At 37.7% G+C, this 15,953-nt stretch overlaps 1 protein-coding gene across 2 annotated transcripts in view; it reads right to left on the bottom strand.

Moving 5' to 3' along the window:
- The window catches only part of atp2a2a (ATPase sarcoplasmic/endoplasmic reticulum Ca2+ transporting 2a), a 32,362-nt gene extending 18,884 nt beyond the window's left edge, over positions 1 to 13,478 (bottom strand). For both annotated transcript variants that reach the window (XM_046870763.1, XM_046870762.1), the window contains exons 1-5: positions 12,969 to 13,478; positions 8,751 to 8,768; positions 8,563 to 8,645; positions 4,589 to 4,693; positions 3,037 to 3,175 (exon numbers count right to left, since the gene is read on the bottom strand). In XM_046870763.1, coding sequence (XP_046726719.1) covers positions 3,037 to 3,175; positions 4,589 to 4,693; positions 8,563 to 8,645; positions 8,751 to 8,768; positions 12,969 to 13,086 — 463 coding nt within the window. In that variant the 5' untranslated portion in view covers positions 13,087 to 13,478. The remainder of the gene's footprint in view (positions 1 to 3,036; positions 3,176 to 4,588; positions 4,694 to 8,562; positions 8,646 to 8,750; positions 8,769 to 12,968) is intronic.
- Positions 13,479 to 15,953: the final 2,475 nt, after the last annotated feature.

Genomic DNA, 15,953 nt, shown 5'->3' with positions numbered 1-15,953 from the left:
ACCAGCTGTTACTAAAAGGCATGAATCAAACTCTTGACAAATTCATAACATTTCCATTACATAATATATCGTGTTGCATGACATATTGACCTCTCAAATCCAAGACCAAATCACAAAGACAGGGTCAGTTGTGTAGGACAAGTTATTCTCATGATTTACAACCAATGTTCATCATGAAATTTATATACAAGGCTGCATACGGAATAAAACACATACACTGTTTGCTAATCGCTTTGTAAATGGATTTGCAGATAGTTTTAGTTAATTTTTACCACTCAAAATTTACAAAATACTTGCAAATTCAGCACATCCCAAAATTATATTTTTACTTAGTAAAGAAAATTGTCATACTTTGTATATTCTTTAATTCTTACATTTAAAGGCGTGGAACAATTAATGTAGCTTGAAAATCCGAAATCCTCTGAGATTAGACGGCTAATACTGGAGACTCCTTCCTAAAAAAAACATCACCTCAGAGTGCCATGTTGACAATTATCAAACAAAATAATGTTTTTAAAACACATGTATGTGGAACATTAGCCATCAACAGAAACACTACAGCTGGAACTACTCTCAGAGCTGCTGTTGTAGAAAATCAATGAACACCTTCTGATCAGAACTGAGATCTCAACAGTATAGTGATACACATTAAATTAATCCTATTACAAGACAGTGTAAGTTCTATGCAAATACTACCCAATATGCACCTAGCAGGCTACATGATGACAACAAGACATGCATGTACGCGCAACACACACAACCCTGTAAGGTGCTGTAAGTCGAGACAAAGAGTGCTGTTTGTAATTCTGCTCACGGCCAAGTCGCTTACAGTCCTACAATCCCTTCCAGGCTACATTTTCAGAGAGATAGAACGTGATAAATATACCCGTGAGGATATTCCATGCTCAAGCAGAAGCCCCAGACAAAAACTTTCCTCCTCCAGCAATCAAGCCATGAGTCCACTTGTCATTGTTTTTCATTATAGCTGTGTTTACGCTGTGCAACAAAGTGGTCAAGCTATCCAGAGTCGTTGAGACATGACATATAAATTGCTGCGTTTTAAACCCACATGGGAAATGGGATAAAATTAAAAGAAAATCCAAAGTCTTGCAGCAGGGAATGAATGAAATAAAACTTCCAATTGTTGGAGAAGATAAAATAAGCATTAAAAGTAGGAGTGCATTGCATAATGTCATGGGCGAAGTCTGCATGTCAAGTCTGAAAGCTTTTATTTTCTATTTTATTTAAATAATCATAAGCACAAAAATAATCCGTCTGCACTTAAAGGAGCAGACAGTCTGCTATTATGTTCAGGTGGAAAATATGAAAGGAATATTATACTACGAGCTAAGAAAATTTAACTATGGATTCACAGTTACTGAAAAATGCAAGTATGGAACTTGTACTTGTACTTATCACTCTTTCCAAGCGATTTATTTGTTGCTGTTTGGAAATGTTTTCCTAAAATGCTGTAACTCATTGTACGTTAGTTGCCCTCAAACTTACACACAACACTCTTCACCTGCCTGAGATGGCATATCCAAATCTTTAAGAGAATCAGATCATTTGGCTCATTTTGGATTTCCATTGGGAATGACGAGGATGGACAGGATTAGAAATGGGTTTGTTAGAGTGACGTGTATGTAGGACGTTTTAAAGACAAGGTGAGAGAGGTTTGGTCATGTGCGGAGGAGGGACATGGGGCATATTGAGAAAAGAATGCTGAGGATGGAGCCACCTAACAGGAGGAAATGAGAAAGGTCAAAGAGGAGGTATGGATGTGGTGAGGAAAGATATGCTGGTGTTTTTTTTTGGAAAAGGGAAATGTAGAGGGCAGAGTGATATGGAGATGGATGATCCGCTGTGGCGACCCCTAATGGGAGCAACCGAAAGAAGAAGAAAAATTCGCTCGGCATTAAAAAAAAAAAAGCATATTACATTTGTTAATTAAGACACTACAAATTATCAAATGTTGATGTAACTGCTCCTGAGCTTTATTTACAGGATTTCCTTCTACTTATCCTGATAAATGTTCTCCTCTTGACCAAGCAGCAGTGCAGCCATTCCCTATAATACTGCCTTATTTACACAATCAAGTGTCATCACTCTAACAAAAAGCTGAGATTTAAAAAATAAGGTTTTAGGCTTTAAGATTCAAAAACATTTATATGTGAGTCAGGTGACTCGATGTTCTTCTAAAATGTTTGTATCATTTGAAAATCTTTTTGAAACTGCAGAAAAAAATAATAAATTATTGACATTACTGAGAAAATGCTGACATTTCTGTGGACCATGTCTCACGTCACAGACTGCAATAATTCAGTACAGCAATGAGCATAGAGGACACGGATTAGTGTGGGGGGCTTTACATGAAGAACTCAACACCTGTCATCATCACTATTGTCACTATGAGCTATACATAGCACATTCCATAATCGCACCATGCAGATAAAAATAAAAGCAACCACTACTCTAGAACATAAGAAAATAAAAAAAGAGTTTAAAAACATTCTGAGCTTAAGCAACAGCCCCCACTAGTACTGCAGATTTTTTAAGCGGTTCAGCCTTTTTGAACAGGATTGTGAATAATATAGTGCATGACACCCTGGTTGTAAAAGCCGACTTGCTTCTCCATTCAAAAAAACTCTTCCCAATCTTCAAGAAAAGGCAGACTTAAAATAAATCAAAACCCTAATCCTCTTTTCGTTCCAGCATGACTAAACTCTTCTCATTTCTGCACATGTGGAGAGGTGCTGACGGAGCAGAGGGCTGTGTGAAAGATGTGTGAGACTGCACTGTGTGTCTGGTTGTATAGGAGGATGGAAATAGAGCTTGTAGGACGAAAAGATATCTGCTAGCGGCATTTAATGTGGAGTTGTATGTATTTGTGTTTGTCTGTATGTGTCTCTTATAGTAGTTAACAGTAGCACAGAGAGTCACACAGCACCCTGCATTCAGAGGCGACGTTACATAATAAGCGATTTAACAGCATGTTTAAGAGATTGCATTTTCTCCTCGAATAACAAACAATCTTACCAGCTACCTCCACGATGTCCCCGGGTACAATTTCTTTGGCCTTAATCCTCTGCACGCTCTTCCTGTCTTGTCTGTAGACTTTTCCCATCTCCGGCTCGTACTCTTTAAGTGCCTCAATGGCATTTTCAGCGTTACGCTCCTGTCAATTTGTCAAGGAAACAAGACACAAAGGACGCTTACAGGCAGGAAAAGGGCTGTCTGCATTACAGACACAACGATAACTGTATGAGTGATTCATGCTCATGAATGCGACACCAGAACTTTGTTGGAATTGAAAGATCGTTTCAAGTTAACCGTAGATTCGTTCTTTTTGTGAATTTTTTTTTAACACTAAGTGCTCTTTTGGCTCACACAGCCAAGAGGAATAGTCATATCTCAATTTATTATAAATACATTTAGATTTTTAAAAAAAGTAGGTGCTCCATTCCTCCACACAGGATCTTGGATCTCTAGACGACCAAAGTTCCAGCATAACAATGCCCCCGGGTACAAAGCCAGTTCCATGAAGATATTTACATGGGATGGAGTGAAAGATCTTGAGTGGGATGTTACAGAGCTCTGACTTCAACCCTACTGAACACCTTTGTGTTGCTGACTGCACCCCAGGCCTCCTCACGCTACATCAGTACCTGCCTTTACTAACTCCATTGTAGTTGAATGAATCCCCACAAATCTCCACAAGCACACTTCAAAATCTAGTGGATCATCTTCCCAGATGAGTGGAGGTCATTATAACAGCAAGTGAGGATTAAATATAGAATGACATGTTCAAAAATCACATACGAATCTTATTTGTCCAAAAAACTTATATCCGTATAGTGTACATATACCAAACATATCATTTTGTTTAAAATGTATCTAATATGCAGGTCTGCTTTATGTCCATTATCACTGAAATAAAGCTTGTAACTACTTAATGAAAGGAACATATCAAGATGGTTAAATGTGCAGTTTGCAATTTTAGAAAGGTATAAAATAAAAAATATAACCCACATATTTTATCGACAAAAAACAAATAAAATACTGAAATAATTTAATACTTGTCAGCCAGTGTTGCATTTCAAATATTCTTCTTAAAGACTAAGTGAACACTTGTTGAAGATGCATTCTGTAAGTATTTGTGACCTATAACAATGACGTATTCAAACACTAACATTACTGTGATTTGAAATATTGCTATGTAAAGGATATGTCTAATCCTGTCATTAAAATCTTTTTTGACTTTTTACATCTAAGGGCTCTAAATTAATTTTTTAGCAAAAAGCAACTTTAAGCAAATTAGTAATTTTAGTAATTACTAAAGATTCAAGAATTGGAATGTGGTAGCTTAGTGGTTAAGGCATTGGACGTTGGATCTGATGGTTGTGCGCTCAAATCCCAAACGCACCAAGCTGCAAGCAAGACCCTTAACCCAATAAATTCTCACTTGCATGAATGAGATCAATGTAAGTAGCTCTGTATGAGGCCGTCTGCCAAATGCCATAAATGTAAACAAATAAAAAAAATAAAAAGTGTGACTTCAGAAATGCATTAAGTGCTGACATCAACTCACCTGCCACACACCAACAATTGCATTGGCTATAAGAATAAGCAGAATTACAAAAGGCTCCACAAAGGCTGTTATCGTCTCTTCACCCTCCTCAAACCAGGCTAAAACCTAAAGAGACACACAGAGAAATACCAAATTCATATTGGTGTCACATGACTACAGTCACATTGTATGATGAGCTCAGTAAAATCCCTTCTTCAGATGATTCTAAAATATGCCAGATCATGCAATAAAGACCCGCCAGACAATCTGTTATGTCATTAGTGAGCCTGGGGAAATACGGATATCGTTTTCTGTCCATTGCCATGCTTCACTTACCTTTCGACATATTAGTATCTGTCCAGAGTGTTTCGTAATCCCAAGCTACTTTTAGATCAGTGTTGTAGCAGCGCCCATTCTCTTGAGATTTCGCTAAACTGTCAGCATTTTGTCCCCTGCTGTCTTCAGTAACAACTGCGTCAAATCTGCTGCTAGTCAGCATGTCACATTAAACGCTCTAAGGCTGTCTATTTGTACATCATAAACCCGCCTTAAGAGTAATTAAATATTTAAGTATTTAGTGCCATATTTCTCATTACTAAAGAGCCTATAATGTCGCATCACTGCAGAGGTTTGTTTTACTTTTTCCAGGAGACCGAATTCAGCCTGTGAAGGTCTTGCTAATTAACTATTGAGTTTAATAAGGTGTGTTGAGGAAAATGAAGAAATGAGGTCAGACGCTAAACTCTGTGGCGCTGTGGCCTTCAGGAAGGATGTCTGGTATAGAATACTTAAAGCTATAAATTGTAATGGAAAACTCACACAGACACACACACATACCTGCAAAGTCTAATATTGTAAAACAAAGTCAGAGCAATATAACATGGCCCTGCACTGTTTAAATGTCAGTCTTGTTTCTTAGACATTGATATAAAGCTCCAGATTAAATACACACCGTTTAGATACAGTAATCTGTTTGTTTTAAAGGTGGCAGACATTAAAGCTCAGCACAGCAAGTATTCAGCACTCATTTGGGTGACTGTTCTCCCGAACTGTGCCTGCTTTTCGAAAGCATTTGTTGTTGCTGTTTTATATGCGTAAAGCCACCATCTGCAGTGATTCATCCCTCGCCGCAAATGCAACGCAGCCATCAGAGCATGACTGAGCTGATCGGCTGACATGTCACACAAAGCAGTATCGAAATTGTAGAGCGCAGGGAAGAATGCCGCTGCCGCAGTCTGGCTTCCTTCACTGTCCTAATAAAGATCATGTGCAAATTCTCTTCGCTTATAGCTAAATTTACAGACAAAACAACTACACTACAACTGCAGTCTTAATTTCAGAAGAAAAATGTGTGCATATATATTATTTTATAATTAATATTATTTTTTGTTTCATATACAGTATGTATATGTATATATAGTATATATAGAGAATAGAATATTAGATATTAAATTTACATATTTACAATTTTTTTTTTCAATTTCAGGAAAAAGATTAAATGGCTTCAATAAGTAAGTATTGGAACACTTGGGGATGTGGTGTTGTGTAAATCAATCAAGACTGTTATTATATATATATATATATATATATATATATATATATATATATATATATATATATATATATATATATATATATAACAGTCTTGATTGATTTTCTGTAACAGCAGCATCAGCAGTGGTTACAAATATAAGACGCATTACATTAGAGTGCAAGATCTGAAACATTAATGTTACTATATAACTTACAGAAACGTAAAACAGTTTTTTAAAAATCGTGAATATGTTCAGGTTTTAGAAATTATAGAAGGGGTCTCCACTAACACCACACGGAAAAGTTGTTCCATTACATTACAGTTTAAGTGGTTGTGTTTTCTTTGCGTCGACTAGCACTAGCGATGACTAGCACTAAAAGTAAAAAAATAAAGAGAGATTGGTTAGGAAATGACCGTTTATAGCTACTGTTTTGCTAATGTTCCACTGTAATAAATGTAAAATCACTGTTCATGTTGGAAAACTGTAGTGTAAGAGGAATAAAACACTTCCAGCTCTAGTAGTATAGGAAAATATTCCACAGCTATGCCACACTGAGCAAAAATGCAGATACCCAAAGCATTTTGCTATCACATTAACAACACCTCCCAGTTTGATTAGAACTGCATTTAGATTGAAGTTAACATTGATACATTTTTTGGTTGAGTTTTGGAAACTATTTAATTGAAGTTACATGCCAATTAGGACTGGTTATGACATCGCCAGTTAAATCCCACTTCAGACATTGGACTTTGAGGATAAACATCCTCTTAATCAATATTTAAAAACATTCTACATATGCTGTTTCTCCATCATTGACTATTTAAAGGCTCTGGCATAGCGGAGTTGGTGTTGAATCTATAGTGACTTCAGATGAGCTAATTTATGAGTTGCTCAGGAGCTCCTGGTTCCACAACTCCAACTGACTGCATAAAACTGTTGAAAGGACATCAATCATAATCAGACACTCATGATATTTCTCACTCTCTGGTGTTTGCAATGTTTTAATGATTTATAATTACACTCTTGGTGTAACCGAGTTTGAGTCTGGCTTCTCTCAAGGTTTCTTCCTCATACCATCTAAGGGAGTTTTTCCTTGCCACAGTTGACCCAGGCTTGCTCGTGGGAAATAAATACTCATACATTTAATTATGAGTGAATTTGAGACTTTGAGCTTTGAGACAATGTTTATTGTGAAAAGTGCTATAGAAATAACCTTGAAATGAAATTAATTGAATAGGGGACTATTACATAACTAGAACATGTCATGACATCGCTAGTTGTCAATTAATCTCAATTCCAGCATCATGTAATCCTTCATAACAACCAAAGTTAAAACATTATTGTGAAACACCAGCCATGTTCCACTTGACCCCAACTCCTGCTGCTTAGCAATACTAGCCAATATTTAATACTAGAACATTTTTGCACTGCTGGACAATTAATCAGGCTGGAACACCCAACATCCCAGTGAAGGTCAGAAGCTAAATTCGTCCTGATGTGATACCCTCTGCTCTAATATGTTCTGAGATAGCTGTCACACAGCCAAGCCCAACACCTTGCTATCTCTACAATGTGTAGTGGGCATCTGGCTCGCTTGCTGCGATGTAGTAATCCCATGTAGCCATGTGGTTCTGAATTCACTATTCCACATACATTCATAGACTTTGTGGCTTAACCAACCACTGGCCTTCTTCAGACCACAAAGCTGCAAAGAATGAAAAATGATCACCTGATCTGTGCATTAATTAAAGAAATACTAAAAGAGCCGTGACTGTCTACAAAGGTTTTACTAAAGGTACATGAAAGCAGAGGGGGAAAAAAGGGGGAAGAAACGAATTTATGATCAGAATTAAAAATCAATAAAACAAATAAAGTGAATAAATGGAAAGATGAATGAAAAATAAAATAAAGATAGAAACAAAAATGAGGAAAAATACAAGAAAAACAGCAAAAAGAAACAGAGAGCAACAGAGACTGTAGGAAATATAGAAAGAGACACAGATAAAAAAGTAACAAAAGAAGATCGACAAAAAAAAAAAGAAAGAAAGACAGAACAATAAATAAAGACATATAGAAAGGAAACTGAATTTACACCACTTCCTCCACTAACATTTCAGACCAGCGTAAGAAGCGTTTACACGTCAGAATAATTCAGCAGTGTCAGCCGTCTTGTTTGCTGGATTGCGAGAGACACTTGATCACACTGAATGTTGTTCTCGCCATTCCTGAGCAGGACCAGCTTTCTTAAATGGTTAACCTCCTGATCTGTGAGCAATTTAAGACACGAGACACACAAGCCATCTGCCCCTCCACATGCCATCGTGACAGCAGGAAATAAACACACAAACACACAGCTTGCACACCTTACACACCCCACAAATCTGTTTCATCAAGCACACAATGTTAATTTTTTTTTTTTTTTTGATTACAGGAAATAGAAACTGATATAATTCCACTTACGAATGATATACAGGCAGCAAGCAGGAGAATCCGCACCAGTAAATCTTCAAACTGCTCAGCGACCAGCTCCCATAATGACTTTCCTATTGGACAGGAGAAGGCAATACACATTTATTATAATAAACCGCAATGCAATTAGTTTAGCGCTATTTTAAATGGATGTACTGAATAATGAAGCAGATAATTACCTTCTTCAGCAGGCAATTCTGCACACACACAAGCCAGAAGAGAAGAAAAGAGTATTACATTATTTGAAACACTTCCAACTAAAAACTTACATAGATATTAAACAAACATGATGTCTTGATTACATTTACGAAGTAAAAAAAGTACTGCTTTAATAGAAAAAAATTCTTCTTCTTTTTCTTCTTCTTAGTAGTATTGATTATTTTTCAATCCTGGTACACCCTGAAATAATGTATTCCTCTTTTGCCACAGTGTGCTGTCAACACTAACAACTTATATGTATTAAAGAACAGCTCATAGTACTTTATATTCTCTCTTTTGAAGTTTTTACCAAAAATGAGCCCTCAATTCTAAAAACCCTGTTCAAAAATTTACCAAGCATTTAGACCCCTTCCTTGCTATATAAACATCGGAAATGTAAACCTGTAAAAAGTTGTATAAATATATAGAAACCTATAAAAAGTAGAAACGCCCTCCATGTCCATGTGTGTGGTATTACATAGAACATATTGGATCAAGCACATTAATATACACTTGGAACTACTGAGCTGCTGTTATAGAAAGTTATTCAATGCCTTCAAATCAATAGATTTAATCAGACTTTTTCCTTTTTTAGATGGGAAAGTAGTGGTTTCTGTGGTTAAGGTGATAGACTTATGATCAGACAGTCATGACATAATGAAATCCAAGCATCACTAAGTTTCCACCGCTGGGCCCTTGAGCAAGGTCCTTAATCCTGTACTGCTCATGTGTATAAATGAGATCATTGTAAGTTGCTCTGGATAGGGGCATCTCCCAAATGTAAAAGGAAAGACAAGTCACTGCTTTAAAGTATAAAGTTTTCACAATCATATACGTTATTGCTATTATATTTATTGTTTTGAAGACGAATCTTTAAAATTCCTATAAATAGATAGGGGAGTGGTAGCTCAATGTTTAAGATGATGGGCTAATGATCGGAAGGTCGTGGGTTCATTCGTCGCCAAGCTGCCACTCTTGGGCCCTTGTGCAAGGCCCTTAACCCCCTGTAATCGTTAGGAGGTGAAGAAAGGCATTCAGATTTAACCTTATATGAAGTAACAGTCGACAACAGCAGTGAAAGCTGCCTGTTAAAACTCACCTCAAAGAGAGTTATTACAAAACCTCTTACAAATACATTTCTTGATACTTTCAACAATGTTTCTAAACAGTTCTGCAAAATAAATCTTGATCTACATGGAATGTTCATTTGGAATCAGCATCTCAAAATCCATTTATGATTTCTCATCCTACTGCATTATGATACTATACCAAATAAACTGACGCCAGGCAACACTCTAAAGCAGACAATACCATACCGCTTCATTTAAAGTTGACGTATATTTACATTTAGACTACCTGCTGCTAAATACGTCCGAGTCTGAGTATGTGTCTGAGGACACTAAGGACACCAGAAGGGACAGAGAAAACAGAACAGCCCGAAGCCGATAGAAATGTGTTGGTTCAGTCTGTTCTGCCATCAATAGCAATTCACAATGGCACCTCTTCAAGAACTCAAACTGTCTGGATATGAGACGTGTCATGATACATTTCCAGTCTAAGTAAAATTCTGCAATCAGTTTTCTCCCTGTGTCTTTGAGGAATACCTCTGGGGTTTCTGGTTTTCTATTATCTCTTATCTTATCTCTTTCTCTTATAAAATAAATATACCCTGGTGTCATGATGGATTAGCATCCTTTCATGAACCCATTGGGACCCTGAGCAGAATAAGGAACTTACTGAAAGTGAGTAAGAATTTGAGTGAGTGATAAAGTTATATGGGGTCAAGTTATCCAAGTTGTCCATATGAGTGCAAGTTGTCTGTTTAGTTAGAAAATGTGAGAAAACAAAGAGACTGGCAGAATAATGTTACAGGAATGTGACTATAAAAAAAATCAGGTTCTTAAATTAATAACAATGAATAATTCGAAAGTATTCATGAATAAGATAAATAAAACACATTCAGCCATGCTGTTTTTTGGAAAATCTGTTTCTGTGGGGTAAATGTAACACTACCATGCGTCGCATCTTTTCTTTATTTGAGATACAGAACATTGAGATTTGGGCATTTAACCCACACTAACATTACAATACTCCAAACAGCAACAAACATGGCTGACTTTCTATTAAAATGACCTGCAAAATGCAATGGACAAAATGCAAACGCCATTGGTGGTCTAGAGTTCAAAATGATCAAAGTATTTTTTCTTCAGATGTTTTGTTAAATATTCGAATTAAGTTGGATGAATAATGGACGCAATAATGCTCAGAAGTTGGATGCCAAGTGAAACTGCCATCTTCGTATTGCATCCATTGTCAGCCTCTGCCTGCCAAACCTCAGCATAACTCAATAAATGATTTATTGGAAACCTAGGAATCCAACAATTTGTAGGTGTTAGTATGTGGACAGAATAATTTGAATTTCTTTTCAGATACTTCTTTATTTGAGCCCAAAACCTTTACTGGGTGCTATTCCTTAGTTTGTTTTGACAACCAATATTCATGTACTTCTTCAACATTTTGCAGTACATGACATTCTGTAGGACAGTTTGTCAAAACAATATGAAATATCAATGAAAAACGTTCTTTGAACACCCTGATGAGTGGAACACCGATTTGGTTTATGAGCACAACCCAGTGTTCCAGTACAGTATGCTAATTTGAGCCATTTTGCATGATAATTAACACACTTTATATTCAATTAAATCAGACACCGTTTTAGCAAAACAGACACCGTTTTAGCATAAACGTAATCATTTATTTTCAAGAAATTCCATAACATTTATAGGATTAGTGAAGCACAGTGAGTGAGTCTATGTCCCTGGACCCACAATGCTCATTGCTGTAAGAGTTCTAACATTTGAAAATGTTCTGCACTATATTATTGGGTGAGCTCTAGATAGAAAAATTGGTTAAACTGGTGTAATTTAATGCATTGTAATTGTAATGTAATGCATTCTCTACTGTAAGCAATAGGTAAATAGATAAAGAAGAGTGAATATGTTTTTGGGAAACAGTAAACCCACTGGTCACGTCTGGGGTTGCTTAACTTGCAGGTGTGTATAATCATGTATGAGGGCAAATAAAGCCTTATTTGGAGCAGATCAGCTTCACATGAGAGATATTACTGGAGATTTGTGAGATTTTCCTACTGACTGAATCTGTAGTATTTTCCCCCTTTTTCCCAGGAGATCACTATCTATTATATCCTGAAATTTTTCTTTTCCCTTCAGTATAATTACACTCCAGGAAGCAATCCTATAATCTTCTCTCCTAAACTATTTCTATAATGTTTCAAGGACTTTCTCAGAGAAAAAAATGCTCCAGTGTGGTATAATCACGTTTTTTATTTCCTAACACAGCTATTCCCAACATTGATGATTGTTGATGATTATAAGTACATTGTACCGACACTGTTATATCTATAATTTCCCGCTCATATAACCCATACATATGATTCCTATGATGAACAGAAACAATACTTACGATTCAACTTATTTATCCGAGAATTACTTATGACACTGACAGAATTGTTTTGCTTCCCCTATTGGGAAATAAACAAAGAAGACTCAACATGCTGTTGGTGTTTTAGTCAGAGCTTGTTCAACAGATTGGGTGATAAGTTTTGAACATTGAAGGTTTTCTGTGTACGTTTAGAGTCTGGTTTTGGCTGCAGGAAAGTATTCAAGTTGTGCTCAATACACTGTACTCTGAATATAACAATAAAGAATTATTAAAGAATTATAATGAATATTAATGTGATGAGCAGATGGGATCTACTGGGCTTACTGATATGTTCTTGAATATAGCAGATGCATTGATGGCATTTGGCAGATGTCCCTATGCAGAGCGACTTACAATTACATTTATACACCTTAAGCAGATGCAGCTTGGGATTTGAACTCATGACCTTCTGCTCAGAAGCCTGTTATCTTAACCACTGATTTCCCACCATCTTTACGTCCAGCTTTGTATGTTCAATAGGTTATTCAATCAATTTTATGGTTAAAAAACACATTTTGGAAATGAGTGGGATGTGTGGTGAAGAATATAACCGGTCACGTGGAACGAAAAAGAAAAAGACGCTACTGAGTTGTGACGTCACAACATCAAAGGTTTCCATGCGGCTCGCTGTGCGGTTTATGTGCAGCGTTTTAAGCGCAAACGTGTCAAAAAAAGGGGGTCTTAATAATCCTACGTACCGTTTGGACCCCACTTCTCTCTTTGGCGTTTGACCTGGTCCAGCGAAAGCCCCGTGCTCTCATTCACGTTCAGATAGCTGTAAACTTCCTCCACGCTCTTCGAGTGAGAGTTCTCCATGGCTCAGATGTGCTTCAGGATTTAGATCAAGCAAAAAAAAAATCCTTTTATGTTTCCCCTCCACGGAGAGAATCAAAATGCGCCGAGAGCCTCCGCGCGCACCGAAACCATACGCGCGAGCTGGGAAAGTTGGGCAGCAGCTCAGACGGAGGAGGAGGTGATGATGATGATGATGATGATGGAGGATGGAGGACTTCCCGGGAATCTTATCCACGGAACATGAAAAAGGAGAGCAAAAAAAGAGGGTCTTGTCAATGTGTTTCCCAGTAGAGAGAGAGAGATAGAGGGAAGAAATGAGAGAAAGAGAGAGGGAGAGGACGTCCTTCAGTCCTCAGTGCATCACATCCACTCAGCCCGAGTGCGCGCGCTCAGTCGGCTGGTCAAAGGCGACCCGGCGCCGCGTTTCACTCATGTTTTATCGCGTGCGCTGTCCGCTTCCGCCCCGCCTCTCCGCACGCGCCGCACACCGAGCCCGCTCATTGGACAAGAGATCGTGAGATGGCTCTTCAGTAGCGACCACGCAAAGGTGCCGCGTCTCAAACTGCAACTTAACACCCTTCCTACCTCACTATGAAGTAACAGCAGGCTATTGTGTATTAAAAAAAAAACCACACACACAACAGTAATATAGATTTTTATGCATTTTTTTTATTTTGTATTCACCAGTTATTCAATTTTTAGCATATAAAATTATTAAGTATGAGACGGAATATGTCTAATAGTATGTGGACAAACCAGTAATTCCAACAGCCCTATTGTTCACACTCTGCTGTAACAGTCTTCATTGTCCTGGAAAGACTTCTTTTTCATCCCAAAAGTGTTCAGTGAAGTGGAGGTCTTTCATGCTGGAACATTTTTGGATCACTGTGTTCCAGAGAAAGGAAAGTTTACAAGGAATGGTCAAGTTAAATGGTGGAGTGTCTATATACTTTTGGCCATATAGTGTACATCCTGTCCAGATGTATCATTATGCGTTTTCCACGCAATTTACAAATAATCAATCATACACAAGCTTGAAATAAGTGAATGATGTAGTTTTGTGACTTTCGACATATAGCCGTGCCGTATATTGTTTGCTCTAAATAAAACAGAAATGATTTAAGTGGCCTCTCTGGAGCGTCATACAAACCAGTGAGTAAAAGTGAAGTTATAAGACCTGTGGCAAAACAGTTTGCAGATCCTGTAGACCTCATGACCGCTGGTTCCTATTTTTAAATGCTATGCTGTTCCAGATAGGACTATCATGCATAATGCCAAGAAGCAGAATTCATCCTGTAGTTTTTCCCATCAAATATTTATTAAATAGGTCCATTGCATTTCAGCAGATCCCTTGGACACCCACCCAGGACAATGTCCACCTGTTCCACTCTACGCAATGAAGCGATTCCAGATGCTGACTTCTACAATGCAGGATTTTTTAAAGACGTTACATCGAATTTATATATACTATATGCATGACCTTCAGTATGGCATATTATTTCATTGCATTGCTCTAAAAATTAAAATATTATCATTATTGCATGTATAGTTTTTCACAAAAGTGAGCACACCCCTCACATTTCAGCAATCGTTTCAAAAGACAATACTATTGAAATGAAACTTGGATATATTTTCTAATAGTCAATGTGCAGCTTGTATAGCAGTATAGATTTACTGTCCTCTCAAAATTACTCAACATACAGCGATTATTGTTAAAATAACTGCCAACAAAAGTGAGTACACCCTTAGCAAACATGTCAAAACTGCATCCAAAGTGTCAGTATTTTGTGTGAACACCATTGTTATCTAGCACTGTCTTAATCCTTCTGGGCATGGAATTCACCAGAGCAGTACATATTGTTGCAGGGGATCCTCTTTCACTCCTCCATAATTACATCACAGACCTGATGGATGTTAGACACATGCCGCTTCTCCACCTTCCGCTTGAGGACGACCCACAGGTTCAGTTTCAGAAAGGCAGTTGACATCTTGCCGGTGTGTTTAAGGTTGTTATCAAATAGAAAACGGCCCAGTTTCTGAAGGGAGGACATCATGTTCTGCTTCTGAATGTCAAAGTACATGTTGGAATCCAGGTTTCCCCCAATGAACTGCAGCTTCCCAGTACCAGCAGCACTCATGCAGCCCCAGACCATGATGCTACCACCACCATGCTTGTCTGTAGGCAAGACACAATTTTCTTGGTACTCCTCACCAGGGCGTCACCACACATGCTGGACACCATCTGAGCCAAACAAATTTATGTCTAATCAGACCACAGGACATGGTTTCAGTAATTGAAACTCGTCAGCAAGCTGTCTGCAGGCTTTCTTGTGTACTAGCTTCAGAAGAGGCTTTCTTCTGGGATAATGGCCATGCAAACCGACTTGTTGCAGTGTGCGGTGTATGATCTGAGCACGGACAATTCTGCAACCTCTAAAGCAATGCTGGCAGCACTAATGAATCTGTTTTTGAAGCCAGCTTCTACACCTGACGCACAGCACCAGGACTCAAGTCCGTGATCAACCCTTGTGAAGCCTGTTTCAACTGAAACCCACCTTGGAAAACCTCTGTATGACTCTGGCCACTGTACTGTTTCAGGGTATTACTGATCTTCTTATAGCCTCTGCCATCTTTGTGGAGAGCAACAATTCAAATTCTCAAACCTTTAGAGAGTCTTTGCCATGAAGTATCAAGCAGACAAAAAACATGAACATGATGAAGAGGACATGTGTCTTTGCACAATTAAATGACGTACAGCTGTTATCATTTAGGGTTTACTCACTTTTGTTGCTAGCCATTTTGACAATATTGGCTATATGTTGAGTTATTTTCAGAGGATAGTGAACCTGTACAGCTATACAAGCTGCATATTGACTACTCTAAAATAT

Source organism: Silurus meridionalis, chromosome 17 (assembly GCF_014805685.1).
Source record: "Silurus meridionalis isolate SWU-2019-XX chromosome 17, ASM1480568v1, whole genome shotgun sequence".
NCBI classification, from domain to species: Eukaryota; Metazoa; Chordata; class Actinopteri; order Siluriformes; family Siluridae; genus Silurus; species Silurus meridionalis.
This window is presented reverse-complemented; position numbering and strand designations above follow the sequence as displayed.